At 45.6% G+C, this 16,181-nt stretch overlaps 1 protein-coding gene across 1 annotated transcript in view; it reads right to left on the bottom strand.

The window, feature by feature from the left end:
* Positions 1-386: 386 nt before the first annotated feature.
* Positions 387-16,181, bottom strand: part of LOC147736702 (olfactory receptor 1G1-like) — an 80,295-nt gene continuing 64,500 nt past the window's right edge. Inside the window, exons 3-5 of the mRNA XM_086952676.1 lie at positions 9,539-9,695; positions 9,364-9,481; positions 387-1,354 (exon numbers count right to left, since the gene is read on the bottom strand). Of these exons, the coding sequence (XP_086808802.1) occupies positions 387-1,354; positions 9,364-9,481; positions 9,539-9,695 (1,243 nt within the window). The remainder of the gene's footprint in view (positions 1,355-9,363; positions 9,482-9,538; positions 9,696-16,181) is intronic.

Genomic DNA, 16,181 nt, shown 5'->3' with positions numbered 1-16,181 from the left:
CTGAAAAACGATATTTTTGTAGTCGATATTATGTCCAGTCGATATTTTGTCCAGTCTATATTTAAAACTCGATATTATGTCCAGTCGATATTTTGGAGTCGATATTTTGTCTCTATACCTTCATAAAAATGACTGAGAGGTGTATGCGGTGCAAGCATGATTCAAAGCGCTCATAAATATCGCCCATTGCGTCTGGAAAAGGTGGTATAAAAGATGGCTCGTAGTGGTTCATTGGGATAAATATATAGTGTCTCTAAGCCTGGGAAGCGTCTTGGTGTAGTACTTTGTTCAACAGTGCTAGAGCATCAGGACTTAGTGAATGTTTGTCCCTTGCCCAAATGAAGCATATGAAAATTTGCCGCACTGCTTATCACTTCACCCTGTACTCACTTATGCACAGGTGCTCTGAAGCTATGCCTTTTTTGCATCACCTTCCTCAAAGCCTTCTTCACCTCTTTGTTCCGGAAGCAATAGATCATAGGGTTTATCATGGGAGTGATGAGGGTGTAAATCACAGAGCCCACCATGTCAGTGCCTTGTGATGAGCTGAAGAATGGATGCACATATATAAATAAACTAGTCCCATAAAACAAAACAACAACAGTCAGATGAGAGCTGAAGGTGGAGAAGGCTTTACTCCTACCTACTGAAGAATCTATCTTCATGACCGCCGAGAAGATCCGGGCATAAGATGCGATTATGCACACACATGGGCCCAGGCCAAGATACATGCTGATGACGAACAGCACCACATTGTTTGCGAAGGTGTCGCTGCAGGAGAGCTGTAGCAGAGCTGGCACTTCGCAGAAGTAGTGTTGGATGTCCCGAGATCCACAGAAGGAGAGACGAGCAGTCATCATGGTGTGCAGCAATGAATTCAAGATCCCACTAGCCCATGAGCTGATAGCAATAATCTTGCAAACTCTAGGATTGAGGATTGTCATGTATCGCAAAGGGTGGCAGACAGCAACATAGCGGTCATACGCCATCAGTGTGAGAAGGATGGTTTCCGTCGCAGTGCACATAGCAAAGAAGAACAGTTGCGCCAGGCAACCATTGCGGGATATGGTATGGATCTGAGTCCAAAGGTTGGCCAGCATCTTAGGTGTGATGGTGGAAGTGGAACAGATGTCCAAGAGAGAGAGGTTGGCGAGAAAGAAATACATGGGCATCTCATGAAGGTGGAGGTCAATGCAGATAGTGCTGAAGATCATGAGGTTACCGGACAAGGTGATCATGTAGACGATGAGGAAGACCCAGAAGAGGGAGCTCTGATACTGCCCGAGGCTGGAGAACCCCTTGAAACTGAATTCATTCTGGTGACTCTGGTTCCAAACATCCATGGTGTTGTTTCCTGCCAAGAAAATGCAGAATGTAATTATTATAACTCGTGAACCTTCCCCAGGACAGACAACATTTAAATAATGAAAATGTACGGAGTCGCAGACTGTATAGTGTAAAAAAGTGTGCTTAACTTGCTATTGTCATGTCTTTTTTGGTGGTAACCATTTTAACGTTATGTACTTGGTTGCTACTGAGTAACACACTTTTCACATTATGAAGCTGGCAGTGGATGTCATTTTGGAGTGCGCTTCCCTTGACGGTCATGGGCGAGTGGCCTTGGTCAAGATGGAAGTTTGGCCACAGCTATTGTATTTTTATTACTAATCTACCCCTTTTTGCCACTTTTTTTTCCAGTCTCTGGAAAGATTGATGAGGGGGTTCATTTGGGGAGGGTTCCGCTGCATGGACCCCCTTCCCAGAAACTATACCTGCTGACAAATGGGTGGGGGACTTGCGTTACCCAACTCCGAACAATACTACCTTGTGGCACAGCTACAATGGGTGACTCGCTAAGTGCTGCCTCTCAGATACGGCAACACATGCACCACCCTTATTGCATTAAGTTCTTCTCACATTATTCCACACATGTGGCAGGCGGAGAGCCCCAACCCAGTTATTGCTTAACATAGCTTATAGATGTTATCGCAGCAGCTTGTACATTACAAAAGAGACAAAACCATACGCCCCATGAACTACCACAATTAGGCTTTTCCAGAGGTCCCACGCCTATCACAACTCATGAGCTGCGTCACTTGAAGTAGGCCGGGATTCTTGACAGTGGAGATTTATATCATGAAGGCAGTCTCATGACATTTACCTCTCTAGCGGCAAGTAATGGACTCCACCGAGGACAGTTCCTCATACACCAGAAGATAATATCCGCACTGAATAAAGATTGGGGTGACATATCCAGCGACTAACTATTCAATACTTGCATGTCATGGGACAGGGACATCAACTAATTTGATGGTTTGTCGCATCCCTTAGGCATCACACGGAAACAGCACTACTTATAATATGCATGAGCGGACTCTGAATAGAACAAGGTGATGGAAGGTCCCAACAGTGTTCTGCGTAACATGCGTTTTCCCCTAATACAATACTTTATTTCCCAGAAAGCATATCTCACTACAGCGAAGATCTATAAATTAGAAAAAGGAGCTTAGTTCAGCACTCTCAAGCAACAGTACAGATATCCGAAGTGTAGTGGACAAATGTAACCAACAAAAAGTGTACAATAAACATAATTTTCTAGGAATAGTTCCAGGTAAACATAAAGCATAAAATTGCCTTGAAAAAGTCTATGTTTAGACGAAACACGTGTTGGCAAAATACATGCTGGGAATACCCAAAAAATAAAACAACAAATCTGTGGACTATTTATGACTATTTGTATTTGGAGAAAGGATATTATTGGTTTACCAAACATTAGACAGGATAACTGAAAAAAAGTTGGAAAGAAGACTCGTGGAGTCACGGACATGGCCTTAGTGCGATTGCTGAACACAGCCTCAGAAACATCCAAGAATCTTTCTGATACATCAGTAACAAGTATATAGAATGGTGAGCGTCTTTTCACCTCACACTTTCACGCACATGTATTCTAAAACTATCCCTAAGCTGGTGCTCCTATCCTGTTATGTTATGTTATGTTATGTTATAGGGTCCCTTCTATAGCGCACGGCTACTCCATGGAGTGTCCCGGCGCTTTGGCAAAGAGAACTGAAGAAGAGTACACAACACACCACCCAACCGCGGGCCGAAAAAGTATTACTGGGAGAAAAGCCAGGTCTTCAATTCCTTTCTGAAAGAGAACAGACTGTTGGCTTTCCTTAAGGAAACGGGAAGCTCATTCCAGCAAAAAGGTGCCAAGTGTCGAAAGGAGCGACCTCCAATGCGAGCGCGTCTGATGGTAGGAACGTTCGGCCTTGGCCAGCAAAGCCGACCTTAAAGTCCTCCTGGGGGCATAGAAAGCCATACGCTTCCCAATATATTTTGGGCCAATCGAGTGGAGGGCCTTAAAAGCAAGGGTCAAAACCTTGAAAGTAATTCTCTCAGAGACTGGGAGCCAATGCAGTCTCTTGAGCAACTCAGAGGCTTTTGCCCTACGCTGTAGGCCAAAAATGGCTCTGGCAGAAGAATTCTGCACGATCTGCAGACGTGCCAGCAGATATTTGGGAAGGCCAAGGTAAAGGGCATTCGCGTAATCAAGACGCGAGCCTATCAAAGCCTGAACAATGATTTTTTTATGTTGCAGAGACAGTAGTGGAAGAAACTTCCGCAACATTTTCAAGATGCCGAAACATTTCCCTGTCAGCCCAATAATCTGGGGTCTGAAGGAAAGCTCATCATCACACAGGACACCGAGATTTTTGGCTTTTGACGAGGCAGCGTCAGGCAGAAACATATCCCGGGGCCACCATGTCTTCCAACTGGGATCCTACCTGAGCACCACCTCTACTCATTTCATAAATGTAAAAATCAATCCAGACAATAGTCACAAATCAATAACTGTATAACATTCAATGCATATTTAACTGTGTTGTCCACACGTGCAACCATTTTACTTTGTTGGCCAATCGGATGACTTAAACTCCGGTTTACCATAATCAAATCTGTGTCCAACTTAAGCTATGTTTACACCTTGGTACTACTAACAAAAACCCCTTGGACACTGCTCCAAAACACTTATATCTACACCAGGGTACCATGTGGGCCCTAGTCAGTTAAGTGTCAGCTGAGCCCCTTGCCCTGTGCTGTCTCAGCAGAGCAATGTCTGTACTCACCAGAAGCATTCCTACATCATAACCATGAAAGCATGCTGCTCCATCAAAACATGTCACTGTTTTACACCCCCCTCATGTGCCACATAATGTATATACTACCGGGTGCCCTTCTATTTTCTAAAGTCATTATCCCCTCCTGTCACCACATAAACCTATATATATTCCACCTGCTGCTTTGTTTGATGAGACATGCATGCACTCCCCTATGTGGTGACAACTATAAAGAGTGAGTGTGAAAATGAGGGGAAGAGGGCAGGCTTAGAGGAAACTAGGAAAACACAAGGGAGAACAGAGAACCGGCAGCTTGAGGTCGGTTCGAAGGGGTTGGGGGTCACAATAAGACACAAGTCTGCCCTGAATTCTTGATCCGAAGTCTGGGGAGCCAGGGCACGGTCCTTCAGAGAGGGGGGAAGAAACCTTATCTGAACTTTACAAGCCATCTTGGGCTGCACTGCTTGGATCGCGAGGCCCTTCCTTCAGGCATGGCTTTATCTTACATGGGGATGTATCTTTCTAGCAATAAGGAATGCTACTGGGTTTGTATGTAGCAAATTTCCAGGCTAGCGGTACTTGTAAAAGGCCAAAAGGGCAGGACGCTCTGTGCTGGACAGATGCCGCCCCTGGGTCCTGCCTCTCTTCTCTTTTCCTTAGCGCAGCCCCTACTATCTGCCAAGGAACCTGAGTCTAAACGGGAGAAGGGGCTATCCAACTCCCATTTTGGCTTGGGAGGGGGGAGCTAGCTCTCTGTTCCAGGTGCCTGGTAGAGATTCTTCGAGCACAGCGCCCCTTGTGGAGCACAGACTCCCTCTGTGATGTGGAGTGATAGTCCCAATACCAGGGGGGAGGGGACCTCAGTTCCCTGGGGCATGCACACACATGCCAGCACTTGCAGAAACCAAACGGGAGCACTTGCAACAAAGAAGATGTATTTGAAAAGCTTCCAGGAACGGTTGGGTCCCTCGGACACATGACCTTTGCCTCCCCTTGGGTCTCTTGCAGGGCAGGATCAGACCCCTGTCTCTGGAGCCGGTTCGTCTGACCCACCTGTGGGTGGCCTCAGACATGGCTCCGGTGAGCACAAGCAGATCCAGAACATGCATGTCTCGATTCCGAAGCACTTCTGGCTGAATAGAAGCAAGCATGCATATAGAAGAGTGGGAAAATAGGGGTAAACATCGGGAGTATTCTGTGCCTATGAAATGTCCCCTTCATGCCGAGGCACAAAACAGAAATAAAATATCCTTGCACTGTGACCGAGTCAATTACATCTAGAGCCTGCTGCTTTTGCACAAATATAATTTATGCTTAATCATCTGGCAGCAAGTGTAAAACACAAATGAAGCGATGCATCCGTGATGCTGGCACTGTGCCAATAAAACAAAGGCCTCCTTCAAGAAGGCATGTAATGGGACCTCACGGGAACAAGATCCCCAGAAATGCTTGTTGGAATTAAAAAAAAAGTTCCAGAACAGACACTAATATAGTAAAAGTGGAAGCTGACAAGTCCTGGGGCAATTCTCTCGGGAGTGAATAACTTGGAAAAAAGGAATGAACAGGTGAGCCAAATGACCAAGTAACAAAGAAGCGCGTTTACACAACAAATCACTAGACAAATCCCAAGCATTGGGAGGAGTCAAACCCCACAAAGTACATACAACAGACCTATCTGCAGGGCAAGCACCTTGGGCTTGAGCTAAAAAACAAGCTACCCTCTAAAAGAGGTTTCCTCACATGGCAAAGGGCTATTGAGCCCTTTTCAGTGGCCCTTACCCCCAGGTTTTTCAAGGTGGCGATGGCATTAAAATTCTACTGGATGTCTGCCCATCGAAATTCGGTGGGCAGACATACAGCCAAATCTCTGATAGCCCTTATTCTATTGTGCCATCGGAGGGGTTTGATCACGGTGATCACGGTGAGACAGAGTGATCTCACTGAAGAATGACCAAACAGCCGCACTGATAGAAGAAGAGGAGGACACCGACGGACTTGACCCTAGCCCTATCAGCCTGTCCCAACCTCAGACTCCTCCAGCAGAACCTCGGTGTGTCCTGGAGCCAGCAGCCCACGAAAACCCAGTGAACCTGCGCTGCCTTTGCGAACACACTCTGCCTCCCGTGAGCACTGGACTTGCTAAAAATACAACCGATTCTGTGACTCTCCACCACTCCGCTCCAAGCCTAAGCCTGAGTAACACAATACCCTAGGGAGGTGGCCCTGGCTATCCTAGCCTGGATCCCAGTGATCCATAAACTTCTAACAGCTCCTAAAACAAATCTGCTGTCCACAATTCGAAGGACCCCTCTACCGCGACCGAAGCCAACACCCTGATGACTCCGTAACTGAAGTGGTACAGAAAGATAAACCATCATGGTCCGACTGACTCTGTCTCTGAACGCTTGTGGTCACAATACGATGACTTCCAAAGACCCCATTCGCCTCATCAGCCGCTGACTGAGTCCAAGAGATCCTTGATAAAATCTACAGGATCATCCAAGACTGCATACTACAACAGGCCGCCTCTGTGCCGTTGGTGGTGTAGTTTTTGTGTTGGCCATTGGGCCCGAAAGTGCTGACCTCAACCCCAGGAGCTTTTTTTGCTCCAGTCTGGTGGCCTGCTTGCCGCATCAACCAAGCCAACAACCATGCTTAGCCCATTGGCTAACGTGTGGTCCCTGCACTCTGCACCCAGCCGCTTCTCTTCCAATGGTGGTGTGACTGGAGTGCCCATTTAACTTAATCCTACCCACGAACCGGTAAATCAAGTTCTGGCTTCTCAGGACTAAATGTGACTTATGAGTAACACTGTAATCCCGCACTGAGCTTGCAAAATACATTGTCTCATTTTTTCCTTCCCCCAGGAAATGCATCAGCCTAGTATCTTGAGATAGCTGGCTGTGTGAGAAAGTAATTTAAAAGTAATTCTGACGATTTGCGAATACAAAGTAATTATTCTGTAACTAATTCACTGTGTTCAAACTTTATTTAAAATGCATATGCTTGCAAAGTATTTTTATACTTACCTGTACCAGGCCTGACTTGGTTCTAGAAAATAAATCTACCTAGATAATATTTTTACAGAAAATAAATTGGTCAGAGTTCAGTCTTTGAGTGTGTGAAATAATTTCTTGACTAAGTGGGTACAATTAATGATTAGCACTACCTTCTGATAAGGCCTTACTGCTTGCCCACACTACCACAAAAAGAGAGCAAGATATTATCCGCTTACCTTTGGGGATCCACTGGACTCTATGCACACTATGCCTTACTTTGGTATAGTATATACAGAGCCAGCTTCCTACAGAAGATATTTTATATTATGTAGGAGACTCAGAGTATCTATTCCTAATCGACCTTGGTTCTTACCACCACTGAGAAATCTAGCAATGCCGGTGGTGGAAGTCCGCTTCAATAAGGTGCACGGGCAAACTCGTAGAACTGTGGATTGGCTTTTGGGCTCCTGAAAGCTAGACTCCATTGTCAGGATAGTGGATTGAAAACCCCTGGTTGTGATACTGTCTTTGTGTTTATATCAGCATGAGAAGATTGTGTTTTTGAAGTTGCTCCATTGTGGTACAATCCTTTTGAAGCCCCCTAAGTGACCAGTAACTCACATCCTCAGCTCACCGTACCTACTTCTTAGGATAGACATTACTGCAGTCTAGCGCCGAGACACCCACGGGTATTTGGTTGCGCTTTAAAAATGCCAGTAAATAAATAAATAAATAAATAAATAAATAAAGTAATATATTAAGCTCAGGTATTGATTATGAACCGGCTTCTTTTCCCATAGGTGAACCTACACCATCATCTTCAGTAGCACAAACGAATAATTGGTGAGATATTGAATGGCTGAGTTATCCTACATGTGCTTTACAGATGTACTATCTTGTGAAGGTTTTCCTATTGTAGTAATTTGACTTGTTCTAACAATTAAATGTATCATCCCGGATGGCATCATTGTAATATTTGTTTCTAGGAATGGGTGATAGCCCTGTGTGATTATATACAGATGTAATGTGATGGTAATAGTATAGGCCTACAATATGATATGTGCATACAATGTAATATATGAAGAATTTAGTTAAATGTGAAGAAATCTTTTACATTCTCAAAAACATCAAAGTGTGTGTCAGTTTTAGAGATGAGCTGTGAAATTGTTTTTAAATATAAATATTAAACTTTAAATATTGTAAAATCGTGTATACCGGTTTATAGCGAAAATTTGACAATGTATGGACATTTTAAAAAAACACAGAAGACAATACTAGAACAGAGTGGTACAAGAAACAATGTGAATGTTAAAAAAGTACTTACATTGACACATAATGATTAAGGAGGGATAAGGAACCAGCGCAAAATGTTGAATTTCACACAAAAATTATTATTTCCCAAAGACTCACTGTTGCAGTTTCACAGAATGAAGTGATGCACCTCTTGTTGGTGGTTTGGTTTAATCCTCTTCCACCAGCCCCTCCTTAACCCCTTCACTGTGGCGGCTATTCCGCCGCAGTGCTAAGGGGGCGGGGGGCCGCGCGGCGCGCCCATGCTGGTGACGGAACCGCTCCGTCACCAGCTGCGGTTGTGCTGTGCTCATGACGGAGTGGTTCCGTCACGGCCCCACCCGCTCAATGGAACGCTCAGAGCAGGCGCGGAATCCGCGCCTCGCAGGCGTGCCGAGCGGGCCGTGACGGAACCGCTCCGCCATCAGCACAGCGCGACCGTGGCTGATGACGGAGTGCTTCCGTCACTCACCAGCAGGGGAGAGGTGACTGTTGGGTCAACAGTTGCAGGGTTAGAGTTGATTACAGGTGGCTTCTGGGGTAGCATGGTCTTCTTCTCTGTGGTAGAGGCTTGTGCATATTCCTCCAATGTTGTGGGTTCACAGAAAGGGGTATATGACTCACAAATAGCTCTGCATGGATCCCTAAATCCATCCTCAGCAACCCAGACAAGGAGCACAAGGCAGATATCTGCCTCTCAATTAGGTCATCGCGCTCCTGCTGCAACTATTTAATATCACCCCTGGGCTCTTTGTCGCCTCTGAGGAGCTCTATGACCTGGCTCATTTGTTCATCATGCCTGGAGGCTGCTTCAAACATGTTTTGGCTCAAACTTCCCTAAAACTATGGGCATTAGTGGCCTTACTCTGGTGTCCAAATCTTGGTCTCCCCCTTGCCCACACTACCCTGTGGCATTGACAGAGTTGGCTTCATCACACTGTGTCCTGACTCACCAGCAGGTGTTGGTGTTGGAGTTGTAGCTGCCAAAACAGGAGCCAGGACTGGGGTGTGCACTGTAAGTGTAGATGGTGGTGTTGGGCCACTGGAAGCAGTGACGGCTACTGTCTGTGGCTGAGCAGGAGACACAACAAGGGTGATATAAGTGGCGGTGGGCAGAGGGAGGCTTACCTTAGAAGTCTGCCCAGATAGACCCGATGGACCAGGCTGCTCCTCTGTTGGATCAGGACCAGCAGGAGTCGTGTCCTCACTGAGAGCTTCTGCAGGAGTTTGAACAGTGGTCGGGCTTGGAGGTGTGGTTTCAAGATCCTCTACTCTGAAGCTGGTCCTACAATAAGGTGTGACATGCTTGTTAGTACATCTGTGTCTAATAGTATAAGTGTCATAGTAAGTCTCATCCTTTTTACACTCATATCGTCATAATGCATATTTACAAAAAGTTGAACACAACACTGATAAAAATACTCATTGTTTTAATGTTAGGTGAGTGGAGAGTTAAATAAACCTATGATTATAGCGTCAATTTACACTTCTTCAGTCAGACTTAGAATCACAAACCTTTCTTAGGTATGATGAAGTAATATAGTCGTACAAAAGGGAGTGGTGATGGACGGAGCATCTGAACCAATAAAACACTCACACCCAGTCAACAGATCTGGGTTTAATCCATCACCGTTCTTTAGCCCACTCTGCCAACCCAGTTCAGACATGGCTATATGCAAATCAGTCTGACCCTGTGCCTCATGGGAACAGTCCTGCCCGAACTGCCAAGCCATGTCTTCCCTGGACCAGAAACAAGCTTCCGAGGACCGGTTTCTGGCATTCCAGCCGTCTTCAGCCCGGGTTGCTTGAATCCAGTGGCAAAGTGAGCAAGGAACTCACATATGAGCATACCCTGCCACACTTATGGCGGCCAAAAGTGGTACAAAAGGGGGTGGTGATGGACGGAGCATCTGAATCAATCAAACACTCACACCCAGTCAACAGATCTGGGTTTAATCCATCACCGTTCTTTAGCCCACTCTGCCAACCCAGTTCAGACATGGCTATATGCAAATCAGTCTGACCCTGTGCCTCATGGGAACAGTCCAGCCCGAACTGCCAAGCCATGTCTTCCCTGGACCAGAAACAAGCTTCCGAGGACCGGTTTCTGGCATTCCAGCCGTCTTTAGCCCGGCTTGCTTTCTTCGGGAAGGCGCTGCAATGACCTATGGGTCCCTCAAAGGATCACTTTGTCAGAGATCTTTTGATAAAGCTGTGTGGGTGCGTGGGGACGAGAAGAAACAGCCCAATGATGAAGCATGACATCCTTTGAGGTGTGTGAGGGCATCAAGATCTGGACACATTGTCCCCCACAAACAGAGAAGTAGGACGACCAGAGTTCCTTTCCCTTACTTTCTCATAATGACTCTTATTGGTTATAAGGTTCTCCTCCGGAGCAGGAGTCACTGGACCTTTATGTAGCTCCCTGTGTCCCCCCTCTCTTTAATTTTGTGTAAAATTTTTCCATCCTTTATGGTATTCTAATGTCAACACAGGTGTATGACATGAAAAGGGTGATGCAGTTGCTGGATACTTCATTGACCCTTGTCACTGTGGGAACATGACGTGGTACAGATGCGCTGGTGTGGGCCCACTCCTATGTGAGGTGGACAAAGGTTTTCTTCCATTCTTCAGGTGTCTACGCGTCACTGGCAATGTAGGTTAGATATCAGCCGACTTTCTTGAAAAGAACTTTGCACCAGAGGCTTCCACTTCCAGGGATGGTAATTGTGTATGTAGGAGGCAATGACTTGGCCTAGCTTGAACAAAAAGGCTTATTTGAAATATTTATTTGAAATTTGTTGGCTGACAAAGGATTCCCTGGAGGCCAATAGTAGTAGGATACAGCATTGTCCCAAAAGGGAATAGGAGAGAATGGAAGTAGGTCAGGGTCCGCAATGATTGGGAAAAATGGTTGAACAAAAAAGGGTGGTAAGTTGTTTGAACACAGCTGGTTTATCATCCATACCTCACTGATGTATCAAAGTTGATGGCTTTCTTACAGGATGGGGTCCAATTATCGAAAGGAGGTAATATGACATTCCTGGAGAACTTGCTCGCCTGGATAGGCCAATGCGCATGGTACGGGGCAGATAGTAGGTGAACTATGCTGGCCTATGGCGGGTAAGGTCATGATTGGTTGGAACACTTTTAGTCCTTTTACAACATCCTTTTATACCAAAATAACATTGGCATCACTGCACCCTCCAATGTTTGCAGGCAACAAGTCAAAAGAAGGTTGCAGTGGCACAGATGGCTGGAGGAGGTCGCTGTCACATGGTTATTAACTGTCAACCGCCATGCAGACGCAGTTGGCGCGAGCTAGCACACATGCTTGGGGGACAAAGAACTTGGGTGTAGGGGGTACCTGAGGGAGGTATCCTAAGGGCAGGGATTACGACCCCTAACACAAAGATCTGGTCTCCAGCCTTGACTTTGACATTGAAGACTTGGTGGAGAAGGATAGGGTACCCATGGGCCATTGGTGACTCCCTGGCCGTACTGATTTGTTCCATTCTTTCTTTTTTTTTCATATATTTTTTTTAAAAATATATATATATTTCATGTTACTAATGTTTATATCAACAGTTTACTATTTTTTCTACATAAATATGGTTATTGATTTATGTAATGCATTTGAAGTGATTTACTGTCCCTAATGTTGCTTAGACTGGAGCAGGAATAGTAAACTTAGGGGCATATCAACAATGATTAGAGATAAACATCGCTAAGCGCTGTTAGCAATGTTTATCCTATCGCAGGATTTCATCGCCATGATAGCGCTGTATTAACAACGCTTTTCACAATGGCGATAAGAATTCCAGGGATAGCGTAGACATCGCTGTTTTGCAGGGAACATCACTGGTTTTTTCAGCGATGTTCCCTGCAAAACAGTGATACCTAGCTGATACGACCCAGTGGCCATATCAGCATAATCCACCCCCTATGTTAAGCATAGGTAAGTCAGGATTTTAGTAGACATTAGATTTTGGCAAAAACCGCCATTTTTGCCGAAATCTAACGTGTGGTAAAATCCTGTGGGCTGGCTTGTAAATATCGCGATGTGCATGTCAGCGATATTTTACAAGGTAGTCCATCATGGGGTACGCCCAGTGACGCCCATTTTGCATCTCATTAGAGATACAAAGGGAGACGTCCGGAAAAAAGGGTGATATGATGCGATTATGCATGTTAGCACTCTCTTGTAAATAAGGCAATAGTTTTATCTCCGCTTTTTTGGCTTTTAAAGCCAAAAAAGCAGAGATAAAGTCCTTATTAATAGGCCCCTTAATCCCTCTGGCGTCCAACACTTTTTCTACGGTTGTGCTGACTGGAGTAAAAAAAGTAAACTTAACCTTTCCTAAATCAAAACTTCCCCCACTGTTGTTCTGACCGGAGTAGGAACAGTACATCTAACCCCTCCCCAGGCCAACACTTTCCCTATTGTTGCTCGGACTGGAGTGGGAATAGTATATTTAACCCCTACAGAGTCCAACACATTCCCTACTGTTGTGCACACTAGAATGGGAATAGTAAATCTTACCCCTCCGAAATCCAACGCTTTCCCTACTGGTACATAAGCTGGAGTGGCAGTAGTAAATCTAATATTCCTAGACTCCAAAACTTTTTCTAATATTGATTAAATATATCTTATATCTAATTTGTTTATTTTTTTATATTTTATATTATCTGTTTATTATTTATATTAATGTTCAGTGTATTGTTAGTAAATGTGTCTTTGGGGGTTTAACAATTTTTATATTTTATTTATTTGCTAAATTAATTCCTAGGTTTTGTAATTGAGTGTGCAGCCGTAATGCCGCTGATAGCGGCGCACTGCTGAAATCGAGGAGGAAGCTGCAGTGCGCCCCTCCCGTTCGGCGGAAACGCTCGACTCCATAACCGTAGTGGCGGAACGCAGGCCCGGACAACCCCCGCGACGCGTGGGGAGCAACAGTTCAACCCGGGATCTGCGCATCTCTGCGGGTGCCGCTCACGGATTGACTTGCCTGCCACCGAGGATTGCTCTACAACTTAGGCGTTTGTTTCCCGTTATCCCTGCTTGCTCCCTGAGGCACGCCAGCTGGTGTGAGCGCTTTCCGCAGTCGTCGGAAAACTAACTCGCTCCCAGTCTGGTACTGCCCAGGTCGAGGACTTTGGCGTGTGTATAGCGAAAGAAACCTACCGGGGGACTGCGAGGCCCAGCATTCTCCATTCTGCACAGCTGGTGCCTCTTCCCCCGGCGGCCACGCCCCCTGACTCCAGACCAGATAACCTTTCGCGACACCCGCTTCGCAGGTGCCGCTCACGGATTGACTTGCCTGCCACCGAGGATTGCTCTACAACTTGGGCGTTTGTTTCCCGTTATCCCTGCTTGCTCCCTGAGGCACGCCAGCTGGTGTGAGCGCTTTCCGCAGTCGGCGGAAAACTAACTCGCTCCCAGTCTGGTACTGCCCAGGTCGAGGACTTTGAAAATCACTGTTTTCTTACTGGGCTCCACATAGTTACAATTTCACAAAAACTAGATTTGTGGAGTGGCTCTTCACGAACAATGATATCAACCAGGGGAAATAAGGGTAAAAGTAAGACTAATGGGTGGGGACAAACTTCTAGGCCCAATGGATGACTTTATCACCAAGGCTAACCTGTTTATTGATCAAAGTATTACTTTGATAGAAGGTAGGGTGTCACTGGACTTAGAACACGCTAAGAGATCCTCTATGGGTCACTTAGCGAAGGCAAGATCTCCTGAAATAGATGGTAACTCAGGAGAAGGGAGTCGCTGTGAGGGTAGACCCAGTCTACCAAATACTGTCGACCTCTCGGTCTCCCAGCTTTCAGACTCCCAGATATCAGTAGACCAATCTATTCTAGACTTGGAAAGGACCCCAGACCTCCCTGTTCAAACCACCCCTGATGAAATAAGACAAGCTAGAGGGAGGAGGGAGGGCGCAGTAAGTAAGAGAAAAATTGCCCAAACAACCACCAATACTACTGAGATCCCTGATACCCCCATTGGAGATACACCTATTAGGGTTCATTCCGCATCCCCTAGGCCAGAACACATATTGGTCACGGCAGCAGTAAATCAACCCGTGCATGACTCATTTAGTCTAATCTCCTCAGAACCCCCAGTTCTCATACCACATAGTAACGATACAACGCCTAGTAACAACGCACAGTTCTTAGATATCATCAAAGACACGTGAAATCTCTATTCGCCCCAGTAGAGGCAAGACTAGGGAGGATAGAGAATCAGCTAGCTAACCTAGTAAAGCTTGTAAAACCGGTACAAGCCCCGGCGGAACAAAAAAAGGGGGGAAATAAGAATAGTAAGCAGTTATTGTCCAACCAAATAAATACTCAAGATAATCTCCCTACATTGCCAAATACAACAACTAAACCAGGCCCTGACAAGAAAAATAAAACCAGACCAAAACTACTTACTAATACCACCATAACTACTTCACAAAGCAATCCCTTGCCGTCACCAGTAGCAATCCCCAAAACACCGGTCCTGAAGACACCAGTCCCTAAAAAATCTGCGCCAAAAACAATGGCAACTAAAACACCAGTAGCCAAAACTCCGGCTCCCAAACCATACCCACAAAAGAATCCGGCTACAACAGTAAATAGAACCGGACGTAGAGGACCGCCCGAAGGGAGACTTCCTGTTGAGATGCTTCCAGCAGCTTCTCCTTTCGTGATGGTAATGACTGGAGTTCCAGAATTAGCGGATCATAATCTGGAACCCACATGGTCACTACAAAATAAAGCTCAGCACTGGTTAAACAATAATCGTCCAATCACACCAACCTGGCCATCAAGGATTTTAGGGGTTCGCAGAACAACCTGGGTGGGAAATGGTAGAAAGACTATCCCGGGAGATTGCGTCATCATTACATTCGAGGACCCCAGAGTCGTAGACTATATCTGCTCATGGGAGCCCTCAGGTGGAAATGCGGGCATAAGCTCCAAACCACTCTCCTTCTTTTACCCAGCAAGACAACACAATGACTTCTACAACAATCATGAAACTCCCTGGGAATTTACAACTTCACGCCACTTTGATTATGGCAACATAAGACAACCAGTGATCCCACGCTACCAGAATTATGAGAACCCCTGGCAAACAGTAGGACCACGCTATAGGCGAAGGGGGTGGGATGATCAAGGTCCATACTCGCAAAGAACAACTTACAACAAACAACCACGCTGGGACACTTGGTATAATATCCCAACGAGGAACAGATTTAGTGGCCTTGAAATGGTCGATTGACCAAAATAATCCTACCTCACCTAAAGTAGTAAACTTATCACCCTCCCCAGAACAAGGCTTAGTAGAAGATAATTTAGACACACCTCCTCTCTCCACTTTCTTTTGGAATGTGGCGGTCTCCGCTCTAAAATTGATGGGACGGCCCTGCACTTTCTGGAGCAGGGTAAAATAGTCTGTCTACAGGAGACGTGGTCCACAGTGGAACTTCATCTCCCAGGTTATAAAACGTATTTCATCCCAGCCCTTACTTGTAATGCGGGCAGACCAAAAGGGGGGATTACCACATATGTAGCTAACACTCTGAATCTAAAAGTAACGTCAGTCGATTCTGACCCAAATTACCAAATATTACGCCTTACCTTCAAGAACAAGGATTCAATCCTTCTAATTAATCTCTATAATAATTTGGAAGATGGACAATTTTTGACCCTTCTTGCAAATATACATGAAAAAATAATCCAGTCCTACCAAACTAGGATAGGCAAAGGGGCA

Source organism: Lissotriton vulgaris, chromosome 1_2 (assembly GCF_964263255.1).
Source record: "Lissotriton vulgaris chromosome 1_2, aLisVul1.2, whole genome shotgun sequence".
Classification (NCBI taxonomy): domain Eukaryota; kingdom Metazoa; phylum Chordata; class Amphibia; order Caudata; family Salamandridae; genus Lissotriton; species Lissotriton vulgaris.
Note: the sequence above shows the minus strand (reverse complement) of the source record. Positions and strands in the feature narration are given on the sequence as shown.